General features: G+C 43.9%; 3 protein-coding genes and 1 non-coding gene across 4 annotated transcripts; 2 read left to right on the forward strand and 2 right to left on the reverse strand.

The window, feature by feature from the left end:
- Positions 1 to 94: 94 nt before the first annotated feature.
- Positions 95 to 7,008, reverse strand: atp13a1 (ATPase 13A1). Its single transcript, XM_037256710.1, has 25 exons — positions 6,506 to 7,008; positions 6,200 to 6,289; positions 5,850 to 6,113; positions 5,557 to 5,712; positions 5,418 to 5,487; positions 5,230 to 5,336; positions 4,760 to 4,889; positions 4,615 to 4,670; positions 4,414 to 4,540; positions 4,199 to 4,336; positions 4,007 to 4,127; positions 3,733 to 3,890; positions 3,498 to 3,673; positions 3,322 to 3,432; positions 3,111 to 3,236; positions 2,932 to 3,034; positions 2,276 to 2,469; positions 2,112 to 2,208; positions 1,846 to 2,030; positions 1,626 to 1,740; positions 1,350 to 1,546; positions 1,141 to 1,283; positions 954 to 1,065; positions 677 to 820; positions 95 to 606 (listed from the first exon to the last, which is right to left on the reverse strand). The coding sequence occupies exons 1-25, from the start codon at positions 6,989 to 6,991 to the stop codon at positions 496 to 498; spliced, it is 3,717 nt and encodes a 1,238-aa protein (XP_037112605.1). The 5' UTR covers positions 6,992 to 7,008; the 3' UTR covers positions 95 to 495.
- Positions 7,009 to 7,328: 320 nt separating this feature from the next.
- On the forward strand, positions 7,329 to 8,262 carry LOC119125926 (coiled-coil-helix-coiled-coil-helix domain-containing protein 5). The gene is made up of 4 exons (XM_037256908.1): positions 7,329 to 7,438; positions 7,616 to 7,756; positions 7,828 to 7,979; positions 8,062 to 8,262. Coding segments are annotated over exons 1-4 (324 nt in total). The 5' UTR covers positions 7,329 to 7,436; the 3' UTR covers positions 8,091 to 8,262.
- A 330-nt stretch (positions 8,263 to 8,592) lies between these two features.
- lmx1al (LIM homeobox transcription factor 1, alpha-like) lies at positions 8,593 to 23,095 on the reverse strand. The gene is made up of 9 exons (XM_037256833.1): positions 22,558 to 23,095; positions 21,453 to 21,544; positions 20,079 to 20,271; positions 10,762 to 10,994; positions 10,508 to 10,671; positions 10,317 to 10,394; positions 10,135 to 10,255; positions 9,843 to 9,998; positions 8,593 to 9,633 (listed from the first exon to the last, which is right to left on the reverse strand). The coding sequence occupies exons 1-9, from the start codon at positions 22,596 to 22,598 to the stop codon at positions 9,476 to 9,478; spliced, it is 1,236 nt and encodes a 411-aa protein (XP_037112728.1). The 5' UTR covers positions 22,599 to 23,095; the 3' UTR covers positions 8,593 to 9,475.
- Positions 9,699 to 9,771, forward strand: trnar-ccu. Its single transcript has one exon. It is a non-coding gene; the product is annotated as a tRNA-Arg (tRNA).
- Positions 23,096 to 23,204: the final 109 nt, after the last annotated feature.

Genomic DNA, 23,204 nt, shown 5'->3' on the forward strand with positions numbered 1-23,204 from the left:
CAAGATGAATTTTTTTTGCCTTCAATGTGTGTCCTTGGAGATGTTCAGACAAATCTGCGATTGAGAAAAACACACACTTTGACAGGCCTATTTGTTTGTAAGTCTTTTTATAAGTCTGTTAGAGATGTCTTTTCACTTTTTACAAAATCAAGAAGAGTAATCAAAACGGCTCGTTAATTCTCTTGGAGAATGCCCCTCTTGTGTGTCTCGAGTGTCACTCTGCTGGCACAGTCTCGCACTCCTCTCAATACTGCTCTTCGTGGCCTTGTGTGGTTGTGGGGAGGAATAGATGCAGTTTGGCAGTAAAAGAGGAAAAAGAAGAATGCGTAGCTGATGGAAATACGATAAAGGGGGCGGGGTTCGGAGGAGCGCACTGAAGGAGTGGAGTGTACAGCACTGAACCCCCAACACCATCTCACTTCTCTTTCTTCCTTCCCAAAATCTTCTCTCCCTTTAGAGTACATAAGGACCACGGGTGCTGATGGCAAGAAGAGTTCAAGAAGGCACCCTCAGAGTTCCTCTGCCAAGCAAGAACTGCAGCACACGGTCCACAAATAGAGCGGCAAAAAAGTCCACCACCAGCACCTGGGCGATGATCATTTTGAACTGTGGGGGAGAAATACAGCAGACTGTTATTCCAAAACATCTCATAAAAAAAATCTTTTCGTCAATTCACCTCAGTCGGAATATCAACGAGGGCAAACTGTTCATTGAACTCGGGCGAAGAACCCGAAAGAAGTCCCACAATTGCTAAGCCAGACAAAGCGATGCTCCAAAGAAGTGGTCTATTCTCGGTGAGAGACTCCATGAAGGGGTGACCCTATGCGAGAGGATAAAAATGGAGTCATGTTGTTATACTATAAAAGTAAACAGCAGTACAAGGCTGCATTCTGACGCCAGGCTAAAAATGTGATGAGCTGTCATACACCGAGGAACTCGTATCAAGTTAATACCTTGTAGTTGATGGCAAATGTGGCCATCTGCATCGCCATGGACATGATATAGACGGTGCTGTTGATTAGACTGGGTTCAAACTCTTTGTACAGATCCGCAAACTGATCTTCTCTGTAAAATAAAAAATAGAGAGAAAGGCAACATTTTAGCTCGAAAAGCAGAAGCCAAGCAGTTTCCAGTTCTTACCTCGGCGGACTTCTGCTCTGCGCCTCTTTGTAAAGGAAGACCAGACTGCAGAAGTGGACAGCAAATTGCAGCAGCACCGTCAACACAGTATAAAGATTGAAGATGGTGGGTAAGGGCCGCTCCCGGGACAACGTTTTCAGCGGCTGAAGGGAGGAAAAAGACATCAGCGACATTGCATGGGTGTGTATTTCCTGAATCGAAATTCGAACCTTTGAGCGAGAGATGAAGAGGAAGCATCCAGCCAACAGCAGACCCTGCAGGGTCGCCTGGAAATCGCTAAACTTGACGCCCTCCAGGTAGAGCACAGACTGGCTGTAGGCGAGCACCAAGGCATTGAGAGCGAGGATCTTAAACATCTGTAGCGTTGTTACCAGAGTGCAACGGCCTTGTTTGATGACGTGACAGACTGGACAGAGAGCGAGGAAAGGAAGCCATTTTAGGCGTGGAAGCAGACTCAACCGTCTGTTGTGATGTTTGTTACTCACTGCACTGAATGGAGGACAGTTTGGAGGTGAAAGGGGCGGCGATGGAGGCGTCTCCCAGTTTGACGATTTGGACCTGATCTTCTTCAAGTTCCCGTAAGACTTGACTTATCCTCTCCTATAACAACAACACTATTATCCAAAAATCAATAACAAAATGAAGCCACTCTTTGAGATGGAAAAAAAAAACCGGTATCACAAGGGCGATGAAATTTAAGGACACCTTTTGTGCTGCCAGTTGTTCCTCTCTTTGCGCCATCATCCTCTGCCTGGCACCTCTGGACGTCGGCTTGCCTCCTGCGTTGACAGGTAGCGAAGGTCGAATGTCAACGGCGGGCGCCTCCTTCTCTTTCCCTCGTTTCCTTTTTTCCGGCATGCGCTCAGGGGCGTTGGCTAATAAAGCTACACCTGTGTAAAATAAAAAAAGACAAGAGATATACTTTTAATGACAGCCAGTCTAATACGGTCACGTATTGCGGACATTCGTACCTATGTGGGCATGTTTGAGAGCGCCGACATCGTTTGTACCGTCGCCGCACATCAGCGTTACGTAACCCAGCCCCTTGAGACTGGTGACGACAAATTCCTGCGGACGTACAATTTCTCACGTTATTCCAATTGATCTCAACCTCATTGCGTGTCCTCGGTCTTACCTTCTGTTTCGGGCTGACTCGTGCAAACACTTGTACGTGAGGCAAGAGGGCGTGCAGGAGTCGGGGGTCACAGCACAGTCTGGCCAGCCCCTCCCCGGTTACGCACAGGTCGTACTGGTGCACAAAGGAAGAGACGGAGGGAGGCGGAAGGGGTACGTGCAACGTGCCGTCGATGGACTCCCACTGCCACCCGCCTAGGTAACACATAACAGGTCATATGATGTTTGTATTTTGACAGATTACAAAGATTTTCTTGACACAGCTTCTTCGGCTTCCAAACGTCCGCTAGCTTCATGCTAACACATCATGTGAAACACAATAGACAGGCTAACGGATAGCATCGATTTTGCAGTCTCTTCAAACACAAATGGTGTAATAATTTATAGAGAAAGATGAAAAATGAGTTGTATTACTGCAGCTTTGCTGGGATGTGCTTCCTCATTTCATAGGTGTGTGCCACACCGCCCCTTGGAGGCCAAAGTGTGAACAGCAATAGCAGCACAAACAGCATTTGATTGTGTATAGTGTTAAATTTGAGTTGGATTTATGCCACGTTTAATAAAAGTTTGCATTTCTGAATAATATCATTAAAACCGCAATGCTGGATATTATCATGTCTCAGAATGTAGTGGCTGTTAAGTGCATCCGATTCCTACCGTGGGCCGACTGCAAGATAAGTGTTTGTTCCTTTTGGAGGAAGTGGAGCTCTTTGGCCACATGGCACGCCGTTAAAGGGTTGTCCCCTGTGATCATCACCACCTGAAAGCACAGGAAGAACGATCCTCAGTTCCGGAACAAAAGTAGCGAGGAGTTGTGTGAACTTTGGATGAGTTACATGATGAGATGCTTCCTGGATCTCTCTGATGACCGCTTTGCTGTCGCTCTTTAGGGGGCAGGTCACCACCATGAAGCCGACAAAGTTCAAGTCACACTCTAAGGAATTGCGGCTCATCTCCCGGACCTCGAAGGAGAAAAAAAATAAAGGTCTCAACATTTTTAAACCAAACATACATTCTGGACTTTTTGAGGAGAGAGACAGAACAAACCTGTTGATGACTGAGATGTCCCATCTCTTTGTAACCTAACGCAAGCACTCTCGCTCCTTCCCGGGAGATCTCCTTGTGCACCTTATCGTAACTCTCAGGACGCTCGGAAAACTACAACCATGAAAAATCTTTTTAGAAGAACTCAGCTACACAATTGAGACAAATTTCACACGTACCATCGCTTTGAGTGTCTCTGGAGCGCCTTTAACAGTAGAGATGTAGGAGAGTTCAGTGGACCCCAGCTTCTCGTAGGAGGCCAGAACTGACATCCTCTTGAGAGCGCTGGCAAAGTGGAAGCGTTGATGGATCTTGAGGCCTTGCGTCTTGATGCTACGTGGGAAAACCTTTTCGTCTGGTTGGGGAGATAATCATCAGCCGAGCACTTCATTGAGGTCCTTAGAAAAACTTCACCTTTAGTGAGGCTCCAATCAGCTGCAGTCAACATGGCCTTCTCCAGTGGATCTCCAACCAGTTGACCGTCATCGAGAGTGACCAGCGAGTGGCAGGTCGCCACGACCCGATGCGTCTCCACTGGGATCTCCGATACGGGCATCACCTCTTTCCCCTCCCTGTTCAGTTGAGACAAATATAAAAAATACAACACAGGAGGGAACTTGGTGATGTAACCCAAATTTTGAAGACTACTTCCACACACGTATAATAAAGACGGAGACTTTTTTTTTACCTGAGACCTGCAACTCCTCGCACCACCAGACTATCGCTAGTCAGTGTTCCCGTTTTGTCAAAGCAGCAGACCTCCACTTTTCCCGCGAACGGAATCCTGAAGGGCTCGGTACAGAAAACATCTAAGCGAAAGCAAAAAATGAAAATGAGCCGCTGCAAGTGTGAGAAGGAGTGTAAATGAAAACTTGCTTACATAGTTTGGCTAAGGCAATAAGCGATGTGTTCACAGCCAGAGAAAGCTCGATGGGAAGTTCCGGTGGAACCACCGAGGTGAGGATTAAGGTGCACTCCAGGAAGAGCTTGTAACGGTTCCTGCTGAGGTCCTTGGTCCCTGAAGTAAGACAGATGACACACCAGATAGTACGCAATCCACTCAGACAGAATAAATCGAGATTCTTTCAACCTCACCTTCCACCCACACGTAGGCAGCGGCTGCAATGGCGAACACCAGGAGGAAGAGGATGAAGATGAAGGTCTCTAGGTTGTTTGCCGTGACCCTCTTCACACCAAAGAGGATGGTGCGCAGAAGTTTACCCTGCGAGCGAGCGTGACACCAGATTAAATTCACCCCCAACTCTAACCAGCACTCCTAATGAAGAGGAAACGCACCTGAGAGGTGTAGAATCCGGTCCGCAGTACGTAGGCCACGCAACCGTTGTCTACGGCTGTGCATGCCAACGAGAAGATACACAAAGGTGAGATGAAATGACTCGACAACTTTTATTTACAACCAGAGCTAAACTTCTTCGCTTACGTTTGAGTCCAGCACTGGCCTTTAAAGGAGGGCTGTGCTGAACCACTTTGGTCCCGCCGGAGATGACGTGGAGCCGAGAGTCCGCTTGAAGGTCAAGGATTTGACCGGGGTCCAAGTCTTCTACTGGCTCCTGAACAAAGCCCCCCAAATGTCAGCAGTTATTGCAATATCAACCGAATAAACACCTTCCATTCTTTTCACAACACGAATTTACTAATCATTCTGGCAGTACAAATTAATCCATCTTGTGATTTATTAGTTAAGAAAAATGATGACGAAACCATATTAAAAAAAAAAAACTGAAGCAATATCATGTAATTTGCTCCACACTTAAAAATAACAAACATTTTATAGAGATTAACTACAGTTTAAAATACTTTACGTGAAATATATAAAAAAAACTCATTCGACAGGTGAATGAGCTCATCCTCAAATTTGTCCAACCCCCCAGAACTTTGTCATCTTCTTACCTTCATTTGAGGTACAGACTCTCCAGTCAGCATAGCCTCATCCACGATGCAACGACCGCGGAGTAGCAGCACATCGCACGGTACCAGGTTGTCCTGTGGGGAACGTCCTGGAACCCGAACCAATTCGCATCAACTGTCCACTCAGGTTCAGAGAAGTGCTGACAGCAGAAAACAGGTCGGCCGCTTACCGATGGAGACAAGGTCACCTGGGACGAGCTCGTCACTCGAGATGGGCCTCCATTTACGGTTCCTATAAACCTGCCAGAAGGACCCAAGGTTAAACTGGAACACTTTGTAGATATTAGGTAGCTTGGATGGAAAGCCAACCTGGATCATGTACGGCTTGTTCCCCATGCGCCGGATCTCGGACATGTTCCTCATTTGCTGCTGGACTAGCGAGGCCTCGAATGCCACCAGCATGAAAAGCGTGAACACGCTGTAGTACCAGTACTCGTCCAGACACCACAACCCCACACAGAACACCTGAGGGATGGAGAAACAGGTTTAAGTAAACATGAACAGTTATCATCATATCAAAACAAAACGCAACGGTAATTTTATTTACATGGCAACTCAATGTGCTTCATGTAACCAAAACACCTAAAAACATTCCCACAAACCTGGAAGACAAAAAATGGGGCCGTAGCCCGCTCCCGAAATAGTTCCAAGAAATCAGGAACCATCATTTCGGCGCGATTGGTGCCATAGCGCTTCTCAGCCGATTTGAGATCAGCTTCCTCCTGGTAGCCACGCCACAACTGGAAGTAGCCCATCGGGTGGTTGATGGGGAACGCGATGGGAAAGAAGCACTTTTTTTCTTTGTGGTCAAAAGTGTAGCGGATTTTCTGAAACTCAAATGACAGTGTCTTGTCTCCATTTTCATCCTGTGGAGGAGGAAAAAAATGAAAATGCTTACAAATGTAACACAGAAGAAAACTAGGAACTAACTGGAGTCCAGGTCCATACTGACCTGGTCCCTTTGTAGTACCACGAGCTCAGCAGAACCGTTATTGGGGGTGGGTACAACCTTTGCTAGTGTCGCCTTATTTGGGTCCAATTCCTGTTGGTGAACATTATTTTTGAAATCTTAAGATTTTACATTGTACTTTGTAATAGTAATGATAACAAATTTCAAATATATGTGTCATAACATTTCAGAGGTAGAAGGGGACTTCTACTCTGATCTTTTTGATGGCTGCTGATCGACTGTGATCTCCATGAAGATGACAGCGCTGTCATTGGAATATGATCATTTTAGTGTTTTTTGCTTGTTTACCTTTGAACAAGTGAGCCAACAGTGGGCGTGCACGGACCAATAACCGGACAGTGCCGTGAGGACGTGCGCGATTCCGATGGCAGCCAGAGCAAGGAGGCCTGCCTCCGGATACTCCGAAGCACCGTACACCCCCAGCCACACGTACAGCCATCCCGGATAGAGGACCGTCAGGAACGGGAGGACGGTGCCGTGTAAAAGCCGCGGCCTTCGCCTGCACAGTGTTACTGAGCTCACCAGCTCGTCACAGGTGCCATTATCATGCTGGTTGTGGCTCACAGAGGGGGCCGTCAGTAGCTCTCCCGGTCCACCGACGCCGTCCGCGGTCATTTTGTCCTCTTTTTTGGCGTCGTTCATTGTACTCTGCTCACCCCCTGGCCCCCCTCTGTTATCCACCGCCTCCCCGTCGTGTTGATACCCGTAAAAACGCAATCGTACCCGCGGAACGTTCCTCGGTGATACCAGTCTCTCTCTATGGTCCCTCTTCATCAACCATCGTTTCCGCATACGTCAGCGCGTAAGATGCGCACGCATACCTTGATGGCGTGAACCACAGAAATCAAAGGGGTTTGAGCTTTCGTCCAGGCGAACTTTACATATTAATTTCTTTACATATATCTTAATCATTTTAATTAAACAAATGACATGTTTGGCTTCAAGGTAAATTAAAAAATTCAGGGCTCTGTGTCTTTAATTTACGTGTCGTCATCGACGGACCCGGAGCTAAATTGGGCAATTGACATCAAGCTCAACCAATAGGATTTGAGATAGTGTTCTCTCGCCGGGTTTCCATCCAATCAGAAGGAATAGTTTCTGGTTTGCATCCAATGGGCTTCTATGTAGGCGTTTCCTTACTCCACTACATGGCGCCACACGGAGAAGGCAAACCTTGACATAACTGGGTCATCGCTTCTAACAAACACAAAATACTAAAATGTAAGTCATTTATTTGAATATTTTTCTCGTGCAACTATTCAATATTCATATTATCCGAAGTTTTGTGTACTTGTTGAGTAAAATATATGAAATTTGCTTTATGCTGCAAACCATTCCAGCAAACTCAAGTTATGTATTTCCAATTTTGTGACAGCACTGCTCTCTTTTTCCTCTTAGGCAGGCGGCTATGGATATCACGGCAAAGTACTGCCACAAAGAGATGGACGCCTATGGTTCATGTGTGGCTTCCAATCCATCAACATGGCAGGAGAAGTGTCACGAACTGAAGATGAAGGTTGCACAATGCACATCATCACAGTAAGGCGTGTGTATTCAACCCGTGTTAACCATCAAACCACTTGTTCTAAATCCTGATTTTGTCCTGCCAGCCCGGTGATCCAGAAGATCAGACAAGACTGTTCCAAGCAATTTGTGGAGTTCGAGAAGTGTCTGATGGAAAACCAGGGTACGCCTGCCTCTTGTTCGGCGCACGTGACTCGCTTTCTTGGCTGTGCCGAGACGGTGGATCTCAGTGGAGTGGGTAAGTCAGTAAAGGTGATGTAGCGTCTCGGGCGCATTATTAAAAAAAATTTAATTATTTGCTTATTCCTTTTTTTTTCCAGAGACAAATCCAGTACCTGTGCCATCGTAGCGCTCAACCATTTCAACCCTTATCCTAAAGCGAAGATTCTCCTACCTGTTCTGTTTTTGTCAACTTTACATATTGTGATTATTTCCTATTTTCAAATCAAGTGTTACTTTTGCCTAATCACGGATATATCCCTAGATCGTATTTCATTAAAAGTAACGTATGTCTTACTCAACCAGTGGGGGTTTCCGTATTTTGTTTTCAGCTCCACATATCTGCGCCCCCTCATCATCTACGGTGCTGAGTCAGAGTCAAATATTAAACCAGAATGTTGCACTCCCACACAAAATCTCCCGACGACTCGCTGACGCTGAAATAGGGAGTTTGGGAAGAAAAGAGCTGGAGGAGGAGGCCATCTCAGAGAAGGGAGTTTTGTTGAGTTATGATCTCTGTGCCCACCAAAGAGAACAAACTATTCTTGAATTAATATAACATAGTGGCGAAAAGCACAGGAGGCAATCCAAGCATCGTCAAAATAGAAAACAAACAATAAAAGCACGCCGTAGCATGAAATTGCAGCCTGTATTGAATATACAGCAACATGATACATTCAAAGCACGTCACAACATAAGATTGCAACTCAGCTAACACGGCACAAATAAGTTACCCTCACAAAATATCACTGTAGAAATGCGCACGTGTCCAACTTAGCAGCTAAAAGCATCGCTAGACTTATTTATTTATTTTTTCCCTTTTTTAAATTGCACTGCTTTCTGAGCCCGTTGCTGCCTTCCTGTTTGTCTGGAAGCTATGCGTTAGAATCTACACTGTGACAAATAATCATGCTTATCACAGAAGGTACAAAATGGCTACCCATCTAATTTGTGATGAGAGAAATAAATATATATGGAAAGAAACGACTACAATTATTTACGTCAACACAGTCACACATTTACATTTGGATTTCAGTGTTTGGGGTAGTACGCGACCTTTTGTTGGTGAAAGTGGTTCACTCCTTGTTGATTTAACTATAAAATAAAGTTAATAGTCTCTCGTCAACCCTGTCTCCGAATAAGGCGCCGTAAAAATGACCCTGTTGTGGCGTCTCAATGGGTGGGAAAAAAATGTAAATGATCATTTCATATGGAGGGTCGCTTCAAAACATTTCTTTACATTTATAAAACATTGATTAATTTGAATTTTATCCAGTGTAATATCCTGAGTTACATCTCAGGTCAAACATACACACACAAAACCTGAGCGCAAAACTGTCCTCCAGTGTGTTATGAATATTTTTCTCCTTGTCTCTCAGAGACGTTCTCATCATTGTCAGAGACGGCAAATTATTGGCCAACAATTTGTAAGCGTTATTTTTCCCTTTGTCATTTTAGCTGCGTCTCTTGAGGTGAGATTTGGAAGAGGAAAGTTTGGCCGAGTGTTTCTAAAGGTCACGAGGTGAAGTAGGAATTTTGCATGGAGTACAGGCGGTCGATGGGGTTCCCCACCCGCGCGGCCAGGAGGCCTCCCTCGCCTGCTGCCAGGAGGCAGTCGCCGAGATGACCCAGACTGCCGTCGCTGTCCAGGTCGTGAAACACAGTCTCGGAATCTGCAGAGGAACGCATTTGTGGTGAGCGGTGACTCTGTGGAATACGTCACCAAGAACTTCTCACAGCCTCAGTGGCCTAATGGATAAGGCACTGGCCTCCTAAGCCAGGGATTGTGGGTTCGAGTCCCATCTGAGGTGCATTTAGCGCCCCACAGTGGAAATGAAGTGTATTATTTTTCTAAGATCTTATCAAACTGTCTTCGTCTTACCGTACGGGTGAAGCTGCTCGTTGGGCAGCTGAGGCGGAGTGAGTCCGTGTCGGAAGGGTTCCCCGCCGTAGATGTTGGGGTCCAGGGTGAGTAGCTGCTGTCGAGGCAGAGAGGGGAATCCCAGTATGCCGTCCATGCCGTGACCACTTGAGCCGTCTGTGTGGAGATGAGGAAACCAACGCTCTTAAAATGTATGGATTAAATGTAACCCAGATTGGGGCCCAATCGCTAACCCAACATGCTTTATTTAAGATTTTGCCAGAACAAAATGGAGGAAAAATCAAGTGTTTACCCTCGCTGTCATCGTTGCTTTGACGTCCCCCTCGATTTGCACCCCTCCTGGCCCCTCCCAGCTGTTCCTGTTCCTGCTGCTGTTGTTGCTGTTGCTGCTGTCTCCGGGCAATCTTTTTCATCTGATGCCAAAAAAACACTCAAGATTTTGAAGGTGGATTTTGCAAACTATAAAAGTATTACCTTGGCTCTCTGGTTTTGAAACCACACTTGCACAACTCGCACCGTGAGACCCGTCTCAGCAGCTAGCGTCTCTCTCACCTGATGGTTAGATTTACTTTGTATTACTTAATGATAAAAAAGAAAATAAGTCTCAGATTCATATCAAGTCACACTCCCACTGTAGTTTGAAAACATTCAGCGTGCCCTCTCACCTTACGGCAAGGCTTGGCCGACACCTCGAAGGACGCTTTGAACGCGCGCCTCTGCTGCGTGGTCAAGATTGTGCGTGGTCGCTTGGAGCGTTTGTGCTCCTTGCCCTCATCGCCTCCTTTGCACCCTCCCGAGCCCCCGCCGCCATCTTCATCCTCACTTTTCACTTGATAAACACGAGAGACATTAACATTAGCGGTTGCCTCGCAACTTTGAGGTTCTGGGTCACAATCTCGGGTTTTCCCATCTTTTCTACCCGATTCCGTGGCCGTGGGACTAATGGCGGCGAGCATCTCCCTCTCCTTCTCGTAGTCCATGCGGCACAGCAGCTGACCTTCCTTCAGCACAAACTCGTCGCCCCGCTGCAGCCGGCGTTCGCACTCGCAACAGCTGAAGCAGCCCAGGTGGTACACCTGGCCCAGCACGCGCATGATCAACTCGGAGCGGCCAATCACCTGCAGGCAGGAGCTGCACTTCCTCACAAACAGCCTGCAAACACACACACAAAAACAGAAGGGGGTGCACACATGGTGAGGGACGCCTACATATTGGATGTAAAGTCGAGCATCATGAGGGTCAAGGAGCTGAAAGGAGGTGAGGTAATTAAAGATGGAGGCGTAGACAAGGAGCCCCTCAACACTTTCCTCCTCGTATGCAACAATTCCTGAGATTAGCGTCGTCTCTTAATTAAAGGCCGTATAAACATTACCCAATTCACAGAGCGGCAAAGTGAACATCTGCTATACAAGGAATTACTGTACTGCTGAGTGAGAATCTGTTTCATTTGTTGTGCTTCACTTACATATTTTGGAGAGTAGATGGCAGTAGTGAGCCTGGGATTGAACCGCTTTCACGGTGGAATTTACGGTGCGATCAGCTGAATGATTTATAAAGGCATGTCATTTCACGAATCTTCTTGGGAAAAAAAACGGAGATTTAAATCCAAGGACTAAGTAAAAAAAAAATGCACTTAAAAGTGCCACCAACATGACTAACATTAAAGTACATTAGTATAGTAGGCCTAAGTGTTCACGAAAATAATACTATTGCAAGTTCCTGTAACATAAATGTACGTTTAACCAAATTGTAGGAAAATTGCATCAAAATGTTAAATACAACTAAACTCAAGCTGTGAGTCTTTCGTTAACGTGAACTCGAGTACCAAGTACAACATTGTTCTCAAGTACCAAGTACAACAGTGACGAGAATCACTGCGGCCTCAAATTAACTATGCTAATTTAATTTATACTAATATTAGCTAACTAACCTAGACTAGTCACAACAATCCCCACTTACACCATGGACAATTTAGACAATTTGCTCAATGACTCGAGATTCAAATTCTGAACTTCAGACGTATAAGGCGGACATGCTAACCACTCCATCACCATGTTCATACAATTCAATATTATAAAGTTAGCCTTAGTCTACCGTTTCCTCTCGCTCTCCCGCTTTTATCCCTCCACCTCTTCATCCCTTCATTTCCAACCCCACCATCACTTCACAAACTCATTCCCATTCACCGGCACCTAATTCCCCGCCATTAGAAATTCCTCTCAAATCCCCGCTCTCGCTCTTGCTTTCCTACAACCTCCCTTACCCTCCCTCCATCCGCCCGATACCCCCCTCCCTACCCCACCTTGGTATTTTCTGCCAGCATTCCCAGTTCGCCCTCCCAGCCCGCCGCCCCCAGTTCACTGAAACTAATAAAGACGGGATTAATTAGATTGTTGTTTAAACAGGGCGATGGCCAGACAGACGCTGTAAACTCATAACCAGGGATTGAGGATAGCATGGGGTTAATCTCTAGCCACTCACTTATGCACACTGAGCCACGCACAAACACTCGAGTATCAATACCTATTCTGATGCGTGTCGCTATACCACTGATGCTCCCGCAATCATCAATCAAAGATTTGGGGTTTCAGCGGGATAAGAGCGCCGGAGATCTAATTTGAGCCAAAAAGCAGGAACTAGATACAAACCGGGATAAGGTGAAAGGGAGTACTGGCACGAGAGTGTGCAAGGGGGAGGAAGGCACACACAAAAGTGTTGTTGCTCCCTGACTGAGTGCGAGGAAGGTGTTGCTGCACAAATCTGGAGCCAGGTCTGCACATTAGAGCTCCGAATCTGTCATTCCGTCTCAAACGCAGCTGCCACGGCTAATCTCTTCCAATCCATCTGCCAAAAAGTATCTCCAAATTCCCCCAAATGACTGCGTTTTATGGTTAAAGTACTCACATGGTGTACCTGAAGGTTGAGATTGTAATAAAATAAATGGGTCATTTCTATTAAAACTCTATGACCTGACATTAGTACATAGAAAAAAAAAGGATCTATGAAAGTAGGCCTGAGGGGCTTTGCTGGAACCATGACGGAATATCCACCCACATTTAGTTACAAATAAATCATGCTAACAACATGGCAGCCATGTCTAATGTCAGCCTATTCACACTGCTAATGCTAGCTTAGTATTTCTAGCGCTATTATTTTGTTGTCGCCGACAAAGCTTTTTCTGTGACTATGATGACGACACGTGTTCATAATAGCATGCCATTAACAAAAAACTTGTTTGAGAAAAACTCAAGCACGTAGGTGAGCATTTAAGACTAATGAAGGGAGGCTACATTCAAATATTGCTAGCTAAAAAAAAACATAGCATAAAGATAATTCTGATGCAGATCTGTAAAGAACCTATTCAAAAGTAAGACTGTACAGGTTTATAGGAAAAATAAAAAGTCAGTGCTTTGTTCTCTATTGGTATTTCTTTCTAAAGTGACACTTCCTTTCACCCGAGGGACAAAACACTCCAAAATGATGACGATCGCTCGACATGAGACCGACCGTGTTAAGTCTTCACATTCCCTAAATAGGGGCGCGCGCAGCATGGTGGGAATTTACCCAGCACAGCAAATGGAGGCAACTAGGGGCAACTGCCCCAGCGGGGGGTCTGTAAGTAGATCAGTCTAATCCCCCCCCCTAATAGAAGTATCATTCAAACCGGCCATGACAGGGGTGCAACGAGCGGCTAAAGAGCAACCGCATGCGGGGCCATTTTGGGATTTTAAACAGCATACCTGGCTACATCCGTCCTCATGGGAATAAAAAAAAACATCTAACGCCACTTAGATCATACAATTGATGATTTAACTAAAGTAGTCCCTAAGATGTTAAATGAAAGAAGCTAGGATTAATTAGTCAGTACAGAAACGATCAAGGAGAATGTGGTCAAACATAAGAAAAACACTTGAAGGAGGCCTGCCAATGACCTTTCTTTGTTTGGTTACTTCTGTGATAGCGAGCGTGTTGTACAAGCGGCGTGTCAAACACGGTGAACATGAAAGACGCAGAACAGTCGACTTTACGAGCGTTTCAAAAAGCTGTGGGCTCCGTGATCATGCGGAGGGGGTTGGAGGCCTTGATTCATTACATGTACACTTGTTACGAAATCAGAAAACTAGAGGAAGATTTAAGCGATGCACAGCAGTAAACAGATTCCTCTTTTCGCTGCAAATGTTTGAAATTGACAGCATGGCGTGCCCACATTCGCTAGATTGTCAAATTTACGTCACCCACCTTTCTACAATACCCGCATCTGATTTGTTTTACGTGTTAGCATTAAGCTAGCAGAGATAGAACATTGCGTTTTGTTAGCTATACGTGGCTATATGTCGATATTTTGACTTTAGTTTTACAGTAAACTTCAACTGGTATGTTAATAGACACCCTGTAGCAAGAACATGTTGGCTTTTTATCTGCCAAAATGTACACATAATTCTCAGGGAGGACAAAACGGTCTAATACTAAGCAAATTATTAGCTTGTAGTGCAGGGGAGTCAAACTCATTTTATTCGCGGGTCGCATTGTAGTCATAGCTTCTTTCGGAGGGCCATTATGACTGTCAACCCAAATAAATGTATGAGCACCTCATATTATATACAGTAAAAGCCACAAAACAAACTGAAAAATAACTCATTTTCAAATCAGATGAGTAAAAACTGGTCAAATATTAAAAAAAAAAGATATTATTAAAAGTGAAGACAATTTGCAATTCTAGTAATGACACGAATTTGATGCAGAATGTCTTCGCGGGCCACATAAAATGATGTGGCGGGCAGATGTGAACAATAATAATAATAACTATAATAATAGTAAAAATTCTGGAATAATGAGCCCCCAAAAAGGTGATTTATTTGTCACAAGAATAATAAACACAAATCCATGAGGGTCTTTGGTACACAGGCTCTAAAGAAAAAAAAAAATAGGTGACGCGTCGTCAGCCCTTCTAGCTGTATTCCACACGAGACAATGACAATAACACAATCAAAAGACATGTCACGAATGCGGCAATGTCCCGCCTGCAACCACGCAATCATTTCATAAATATGTAGATGTCTCCGAGTCGTCTTTCACAACGACGACACATATTTCAAGTAAACTTGTAGTATGGATGCCTACACCAAATCCTAAACACATCCAAATTGACCAGCCTGCATTTCAGACAAACGATATGCAACCGTTGTACTTTTAAGTCACTTTAGTATCCATTTTCTTATTAGTGTGTCTGAGTGTGTGTGTTTGTGTGTGTGTGTGTGCGCACACGTTGGGCGGATATTGCTCTGTGAAGCAAAATGGCTCAGAGCCAAGGTTCAGTAATCACATCATCTCCGTTTATTAAATCTCCCTGCACTGCTTCTGTGTTATTAAAATCTCCCAGCATTCCCCACGATACTTGCTACCCCTGCCACCTCTCACTCACTCACTTACACAAACACACACACAGACACACACACATATATATGAATACATAGAGTACAGTGACACACACCTCTCACTCACTCACTTACACACTCACACACACACGGATAGCCAATACTATATACACAGTCACATAACCACCAATGCTCAGTTTGTGGAAAAGCAGATAAGGTGGCCGGGCCCAAACATCCATAAAACAAGGCCAGATGCTGTTGTTTGGCCACCATGGCGTGCGCCGATAAACTAAAATGATAAACAGTCCTCTTGCGTGAATGAAAGTTTCCGAAATGAGTTAGAAAAAAATTAATATATGCTATCTTTACTGTCCTGATAAACCCGAGACTAAATCTCTCAAGCCCTTTCTCGATGTCGCTCATAAAATCTAAATTGATTGTAGATTATTACAAAACATTCTACCCACCTCAGAACACACACAAAATATTTTTAATGAAGGAAAATATTACTCTAGTTAAATAAAATCGAATCTAGTTTGTGTAACCTGGCCACCAGGGGGCAGTATAATGCATTCATGCAGACACAAACAAGGACGTTTTTCATAACACCTGTTAGCGACTCAGTTATCTGCAGTAATATTTTTTGCAGGGGTTAAAAAAATATGCAACTGAGTATTGTTATATTGTCTGTCTATGTCTACATGAGTTGTGGCACCATTTGTGTTCAAGTAAAGATGTGATGGTCCAATCCAAACAAAGCACCAATGATTAAAAACCAGCTTGTATTGTGATTTATCTCAGAATATGTTTGATTTTCACCTGATGCTACCAAAAATTAATGCAATGCGCGAGGACCGAGCTTACGTGTGTGTGGCTGTGTGTGTGTGTGTTAGTTTAGATAAAACAGTTAATCCCCAGGCCACCAGAACGCAATATCCTGTCTGCCCGCTTCTCATTTCCTGTCTGTCTCAGGCGGAGCGGGAAGCAGCGGGGCAGGGGAGTAAAGGGGGTGTGGGGGGTGCTAAGATGGCGGTGACGGGGGACAGCGGGACCCGTTGCCCCAGAAACAGGAGATGCAGCGATTCGGTGGAAAGTGTCTACGCCGTTCCCCCTAACCCCCCACGCACACCCCACCTCCTCCATTCTCTCTCACACTCTTCCTCCTCTTCCTCTCTGCTTTTATTATCTCAGATTTAATAAAGGCGAGGCGAGCAGCTTGTTCTGCCATGAAACATTTATTAGCTGTCTGTTATAAAATTGTTGTGTGTGTGTGGGGGTGTTGGGGTGAAAGATGACGGGGTCTCATAATATGCAAAAATGGTGGCAACATTACAACCTCACACATGTGGCTAAAAAGAAATCCACCTTGTCTTCTTAACCCTCTCCATCGAACTTACTCGATGACGTGACACTTGGCCTTTCATAATACTGTCAAAACATTACACATGCCATATTTGGGACACAACTTCACTCATCATCTACTCCAGGTCTGACACACTCTTGATTTAAAAGTAACCCAAATTGGGTGAATTAGCAAAGCCAGGTTCGAGCGACTGAGCCAAAGCTGTGTTTTTGTCTGTAGTTATCGTATTGGGCTAATTTGACCCAGGATGCTGGGTCAAGATGTAGAAAGTAAGTTCAAGCTTCCATCGACACCTTCACGATCTTCACGAGTCAGCCCGGGTTTAGTTGATGCTAACGAGAGCTTGTTGACACGCGCTAACAATATTTCCCCACAGTCCGTGTCAAGCATGTCAGTGAGACAAGAACTGAGGCTAATTAGCCTTGTTCCCAATCAGCCCCCCCACCCCATTGTACTCCCTGCAGGGAACACAAAGCACCACGAGTGGTAGACGGGGATGAGGCGGAGGGGGTGGCGACATTAAGAGAAAACAAGAGATAAACTGTTTGGTGTCATGGCTGCGATCAATCTCACTGAAAAGGAAATGAGGTTTGGGATGGAGAAATATGATTGCAAAGCAGACAGTGATGAACGAGGTGGCAGACAGAAGGAGAGATGGTGGCTTCTCTCCGACTGAAGCCGAAGAAGATAGGCGACAGAAGAAACAAGAGAAATGTTCTTCAACCAGAAGTCAAGTCAAACATTTCTTGACAATAATACAGTAATCCCTCGCTTATTGCGGATAATTGGTTCCAAAAAACCACCCGCGATAATTGAAATCTGCGAAGTACGGTCACCAACAAGAAGTACTGGGCAGCCTAACGAGTTAGCGGAAATATGCTAATTCGCGATCGTGCTAAAACGCGAAAACGGACTTCTAAAGGAATGTAAACATTTGAAGCAATACTACATTGTCCTAAAAGTTAGACACATGTTTCCTAAATTTAGAAGTTTTATTTTGACTTTTAAATGTTTTTTTTAATTTGGAAAAAAAAATCCGTAATGTAGTGAAGCCGCGATAAACGAAACGCAAAGTAGCAAGGGATCACTGTATTCGTAAACCCAGGGGCGGCCATTTTGTCTTGCGCTTCCACTTCCTGTCAATTGACATCACTGCCAAAGGGCTCAGGTTCCGAACATAACTGCACAAATTCAGTCTGACAATCACGATGTGACAATTCAAAGCTCTTCTGCTACCTCAAAAGAAGAAAAAAGTCCTCAGCCGGTGGGATCTCCTTGGGTGTGAGTTTCTAAAGCTAAGATGTAGCGTGAGCGGCCTCCACCCCACACAGAGTGAGCTATTAAATCCCAGCTTTGGTGAATCTCCACCCCCGGCGACCTGTTTTTCCACAGGGTCTTGGAAGCTTACGAGGAGGGCTCGCAGGCTCATTCTATCCGCGCTCGACATCATTGACCGGGAAACGACGCTCTTAAAGCTCGCGGCTTGGCGAGGAACCATGTGGCTGAACTACACTGGAGGAAGGTAACGGCTGTCAAGAGGCCCCGTTTACTTAAACAGCACTTTTGTTATGATCACATTTGCCTCATTCCCACAGCGGTGCTGCAAAATAGCCTCGTCAGAATCTTGCGCGGAATGCAGCAGAGGTGAAATTTTAAGCGCATCGTGTACTGAAGTCACTTAAAGTAGTTGTGAAACTCTTCTTCGCTTATGTCTGCATGACTGGTTTATACTGCTCCCTAGTGGCTGAGTGGAACACACCAAAAGGAGACCAAAGCTATTAATTCTTAAAGTGCTTTTCCCTCGTATCTCAAGGCTCCACTGCAATTTCATTCTAATTTTTCAGAGGGGATTTGTGCCATTAAACTTTTATGAACTTTATAAATGACAAAGTAAATGAGTACTACATCAAAGTTTCGAACTTGACGCACTTTGTGAGTGCTCCCGCTGGGAATATACCATATGTCTTATGTATAGGTGGAATAATCTAGTTTAAGCGGGAACGCTTCGACGTAAACATCTGCTCCCTAACAAGACGGCGTATGGATTCACACATGATTCCTTTTTAAATCCCCTCATTTCCATAATAAATGAAGAAACAGAGGAATAAAAACCTCCTTATTTTATAGCACAAAGAAAATGCCTGGTTCTTCTTTTCTTGTCAATATACTAGAGGACCTGTGAGCCTAAAAATATCAAAATATCAATACAAACTTTGCCATATTGGTTGTCTTGTATTGCATACAATGAACTCCACTTTAATGTGTTCCCACAACTTTTCATAAAACGATTCCAAATGCACTCTCAAGATACTGGCCGTGATGTGCGGCACACATACGGACGGGGGAGGCGCTGACGGAGCGAGTGCATGCAAGGAAAACAAGGAGACATTGTTGCTGATTCACTGAAGGTCACAGGCTGCACCGAGTGCCAAGTCTGGCACGGAAACAACCGAAAAACAAGGCAGCAATCCATATGGAATGCATACAGGGGGACTCAGTCAAGCATGTAGCGAATGAGCCTCCGGCTATTAATCTCGGCCTACTACTACAGTCATTACACCAAGGGAACAAATACGCTTTTTCACTCCCTGGAATTAAAAAAAAAAAAAAGTTATTTTTGATAAGCTTGTGCTTACCCCCCCCAAAGATAAACGTCATACAATGGGACTTTCATCTGCGGCCAGTTCCTCTTTGGCTACGCCTCACTGAGCTCTCGCTGGCTCCTCCAGATGTCAGGTAGAGTGGGAGCTGCTGGATGCAGTCTGACACTTTTCAAAACATTGATAGCGACGATGCGCCGCGCACGCAACCCTAACGCACATAGTTCAGGCTCAGGAAATGAGAAACATGCTTGAACATCTGGAATGACGATGGGAGATTTGCATTGTGTGTTACGCCGGTTGTTTATTTATGTATGACATCTCCTCCCTGCCATCTAAACGGAAAAGACAACATGAATAAACCTGTCGACACTTAATAAAATCCTAACCGAAGTTCCCCGTGCATTATATACACTTGCAATTCAACTTGAAATATTAAATTTGATTTTAAAGCATATCTATAAACTCCTACGTGGTTCCTCGAAGAAATTAACATAACAAGTCGGGGAAACTAAAATCGTTTAGAAAGGGAATATGTAAACAAACAACTGAGATCATGTGGTTGCGCAATTGTGCACACCCTGCTCAGTATTTATCACAATTGAACTCATGTTAAATGGTCGCTGTTTAAAATCCCTTTGATTTTCTTCAATTGAGTCTTTTAATGTTGCAAATTAAAAAAACATTTTCTTGTAACTTTTTAATATCGCAAGTGCAAACAAACCAGGCATACAGGTTAATTACACTTCAGTCAACTGACTCTCGAGCTCTTATTTGTTGTGATAGTTAAGTGAAGCATGGGGGTGAGTTGCCCCTGCACAGCCCCCCCACCCATACGCCGCCGCCCCAGTAATGACCTCAAGACTCTACATGCATGCCGGTGTGATGTGATCCTTACTTCTCATAGTCGGGCTTGCAGTAGAGCAGTCGGTCCCGGCAGTAGCACGTGCCCGTGAGCGCGCTCATGCACACCGTGCACTTGACGCACGACTCGTGCCACGAGCGCTCGTTGACGCGCAGCAGGAAGCGGTCGGCGATCGGGGACGAGCAGCCCGCGCACACCTCGCTGCCTCCACCCGAGTAGTCTGGACCTGCGTGGGGGTCGCGAAGGGGGACCGAGGCCCACCCGGAACCAAGAAAAGTTACAATCGCACAAAAATCTTTAATTTTACCGCCTACAACGGTTCCGACATATACGACAGTAAAAAAATAAAACAGTCCCAGTAGGATGAAATTGAACGACTCGTGAAATAAGAGTGAAATTCCATCACAAAAATCCTTAATTTAATTGGCTCATCGATTTACAACGGAGCCGCGTCCCGTAAATCGGAACATAAAATTCATAATTACAGTAAATATTTGTAAACGCATACAATTAACTGAAACATGAAACAAAGAATAAAACGAAGACTCTGTACAATTTTATAGGCGCTGCATTGCAGTGACAGGTGTTTCTAATATTTAGGTTATTTAGCCGCACGAAATATGCAACTTGCAAAATATTAGAAACAGCCTACAGGTATAATATAGTGCTAATTTGCTTGTGTTTATTGAGTACGCACTGATGGGATAGTAATCAAAATGTAATTTATTTCTATTTCCCTGTGTGGCTTGAATGACAAAAATATTAGAAACAGCCCTTAGTATTGGTACACTTCGAGTAATCAATTAGTATCGATACACTTCTATGTATTAAAGTAAAAAAAAAAAAATGAACAAATCAACATTTCATGGTAAGCAAAAATATTAGAAGCAGTCGTTAATAGTGAGGCAGTTATAGGGGTGAGCATTTATTTTATTTCATATCAGTAAAGTATGACGGTATGTAATTAGAATTTAACAATATAGGCTAGATTTTCTGACTTTTTAAGTCTTTTCCAGCGAGTGTATTTCTGCACTCTTTGTGATTCTTGTTCATATATATTTTTTAATCTTATACTAGTTTTTGCTTTTTATTGCAACGTTTTTATTTATCACGCGTTTTTAGTTTCCCTGTTGGCCTTAGTTGGGAAATAAATGCCACGTTCTTATTATTTATTTAATTTCCTTCGGTATAGTATAATTATCTTAAGTTTTATTATTATTGTGTATCAGCACCCACGTGGTATTTATTGTGAAGACAGTGCATTGATATAAAAAGGCCCATCGGAGCCAAACTAAATGAACGCCACGGGGAGTTTTGGGCCTTTTAGATAAGTTGCAGAAGCTATTTATTTATCTTTATTTATGTTTATATTTTGATGCGAGTAGTTGGTCAGTCTGTCTCACTCACCAACAAAAGGTGTTGAAGATGGAAGCTGCTGCAGACACGACTGTTGGCTCTCCTCCGTTTTCATGCCTTCTCTCCTTGCCTCAGTGTGGTCGCTGAACACACAAAAAAACCCCAAAAAGCACACAAAATTATTTTAAATGTTATTTAAAACAACAGCAATACAGCAGATAAAATAAATGATTAGAAAAAAGTACAAGCGATATGATAAGCCATTTGAGATGGAACCTGACGCCGGATGAAATCCTGCGAGAATGAAATTAAATTTCAAACTTTTTGTTTTTGACGATACAGTTTAAAAACATGAAATCTGTCATAACAAATATCCAGAAATAAACAGGCCCTCATGCACGATTTTTTTGGATGAAGTTCTATTAAATCTTGCACATTTTTCATGTCACAACGAAAACACGCCTATTTTAAGATGATCATTTTGGAATATAATTATTTTTCATTGCGTAACATCGTATCCGTTTATTCTCACTTTATTCTCTCTTTGCCTTTAACAGCTCAACGGTCGTTAATAGGACAAGCACGGCCTGTAATCAAATTGCACTGAACATCCATTTTGATTTTCGCCTCATTATTAAGATAAATATTTAAAGACCATAATTATTTGATGCCGGCTGATGATTGTCCCTTTAATTGCCACATTATTTAAAGAAACAATAAAAGACGATAAAACAAATGAATTATGGAAATTCAAGCGTGATCTAATTTGGCTTTATGACTAACTGGAAGCTTGGGGGGATGAAAAATACACGAGGGGCACATTATATTATGCACTGATAATTGTATGTTGACACCAAACGAGAAAAAAAAAATCCTACAACTGTAATGAAAACAAAATGCACAATTATCAAATAATTTATAAGAGAACATTTCACAAAATAAATAATTTGAGTGTAGATAAAAATACAAGTGGAAAGAACATTAAAAACGGATAAAAATTACTGTTTATCATAAAAGACGTGCAAGAACTGCGCGTTTGAGTGACTTGCGTGGTTAGCACCGAATTTTGCGCACAATTTAAAAAAAAACAAAAAAACAACTACAAATAAAACCAGTGGCTAAAATGTGCTGCCCTGTTGCACGGATGCTGTCTTACCTTGAGGTGAAACACACTCCTGTTATCTCGGTGGGCAACATTAAAAAGACAGTGGCAACTTCCAGATGCGTTCACGGACCGCTTTCACCTGCACGCTCGCTGTTGCTGCGCCTCGCCTAACTAAACATCCATGACGACACAGGCTATTGTCTCTCCTCCTCCTCTTCTTCTTGCCTAGCAGCCTCGCCACCTCTCCTCTGGCGTGTTTTGTGCGTGGGGGGGGCATGCATGTAGACAGAGGGAGGGATGTGGACGGACTGCAAGGAGAGGGAGGGAAGGCAAGGTGGGAGACATGGCATTGATTGATAGGAAAGATGTTTGAGGGGTTTGGGATGGGAATCCAAAAGTGCTGTATATGTCGTTATTATTCCTTAAAAAAATAACATAACCATTAAATAATGGTTAAAAAGAAAAAAATGAAAATAAATGTAAAAGTGTACAACTCCCAACAACTGCCATTCATAGTAAACAATTTAAAATTTGCTATTTTACTCTGGAAGCGACTGCAGTGGGGGAACAGCGCCCCCATGTGTCCAAACAGAAAACGTGCAAAAATAAAATCACGACGTTTTTTTTTGCACCAAAGTCCCCAAAAATACAACCTTTGTTGACTAGAAGGAGGGAAACTCACTTGACACACCACAGGA

This window comes from Syngnathus acus, chromosome 8 (genome assembly GCF_901709675.1).
Source record: "Syngnathus acus chromosome 8, fSynAcu1.2, whole genome shotgun sequence".
Lineage (NCBI taxonomy): Eukaryota > Metazoa > Chordata > Actinopteri > Syngnathiformes > Syngnathidae > Syngnathus > Syngnathus acus.

What these genes read in the sequence shown, in the direction of transcription:
- LOC119125926 (XM_037256908.1), top strand. An exon ending in GCACAATGCACATCATCACA is followed by an intron (nt 7,757 to 7,827) that starts GTAAGGCGTGTG and finishes TTGTCCTGCCAG; the next exon opens with CCCGGTGATCCAGAAGATCA. An exon ending in GGTGGATCTCAGTGGAGTGG is followed by an intron (nt 7,980 to 8,061) that starts GTAAGTCAGTAA and finishes TTTTTTTTCCAG; the next exon opens with AGACAAATCCAGTACCTGTG.
- lmx1al (XM_037256833.1), bottom strand. Translation starts at nt 22,598, where the DNA reads ATGTTGCCCACCGAGATAACAGGAGTGTGTTTCACCTCAAG. An exon ending in TCCCACGGCCACGGAATCGG is followed by an intron (nt 10,672 to 10,761) that starts GTAGAAAAGATG and finishes GTGTTTATCAAG; the next exon opens with TGAAAAGTGAGGATGAAGAT. An exon ending in CGAGCAGCTTCACCCGTACG is followed by an intron (nt 9,634 to 9,842) that starts GTAAGACGAAGA and finishes GTTCCTCTGCAG; the next exon opens with ATTCCGAGACTGTGTTTCAC.
- atp13a1 (XM_037256710.1), bottom strand. Translation starts at nt 6,991, where the DNA reads ATGAAGAGGGACCATAGAGAGAGACTGGTATCACCGAGGAACGTTCCG. An exon ending in TGCCTACGTGTGGGTGGAAG is followed by an intron (nt 4,337 to 4,413) that starts GTGAGGTTGAAA and finishes GTCTTACTTCAG; the next exon opens with GGACCAAGGACCTCAGCAGG. An exon ending in GACATCTCAGTCATCAACAG is followed by an intron (nt 3,237 to 3,321) that starts GTTTGTTCTGTC and finishes TTCTCCTTCGAG; the next exon opens with GTCCGGGAGATGAGCCGCAA.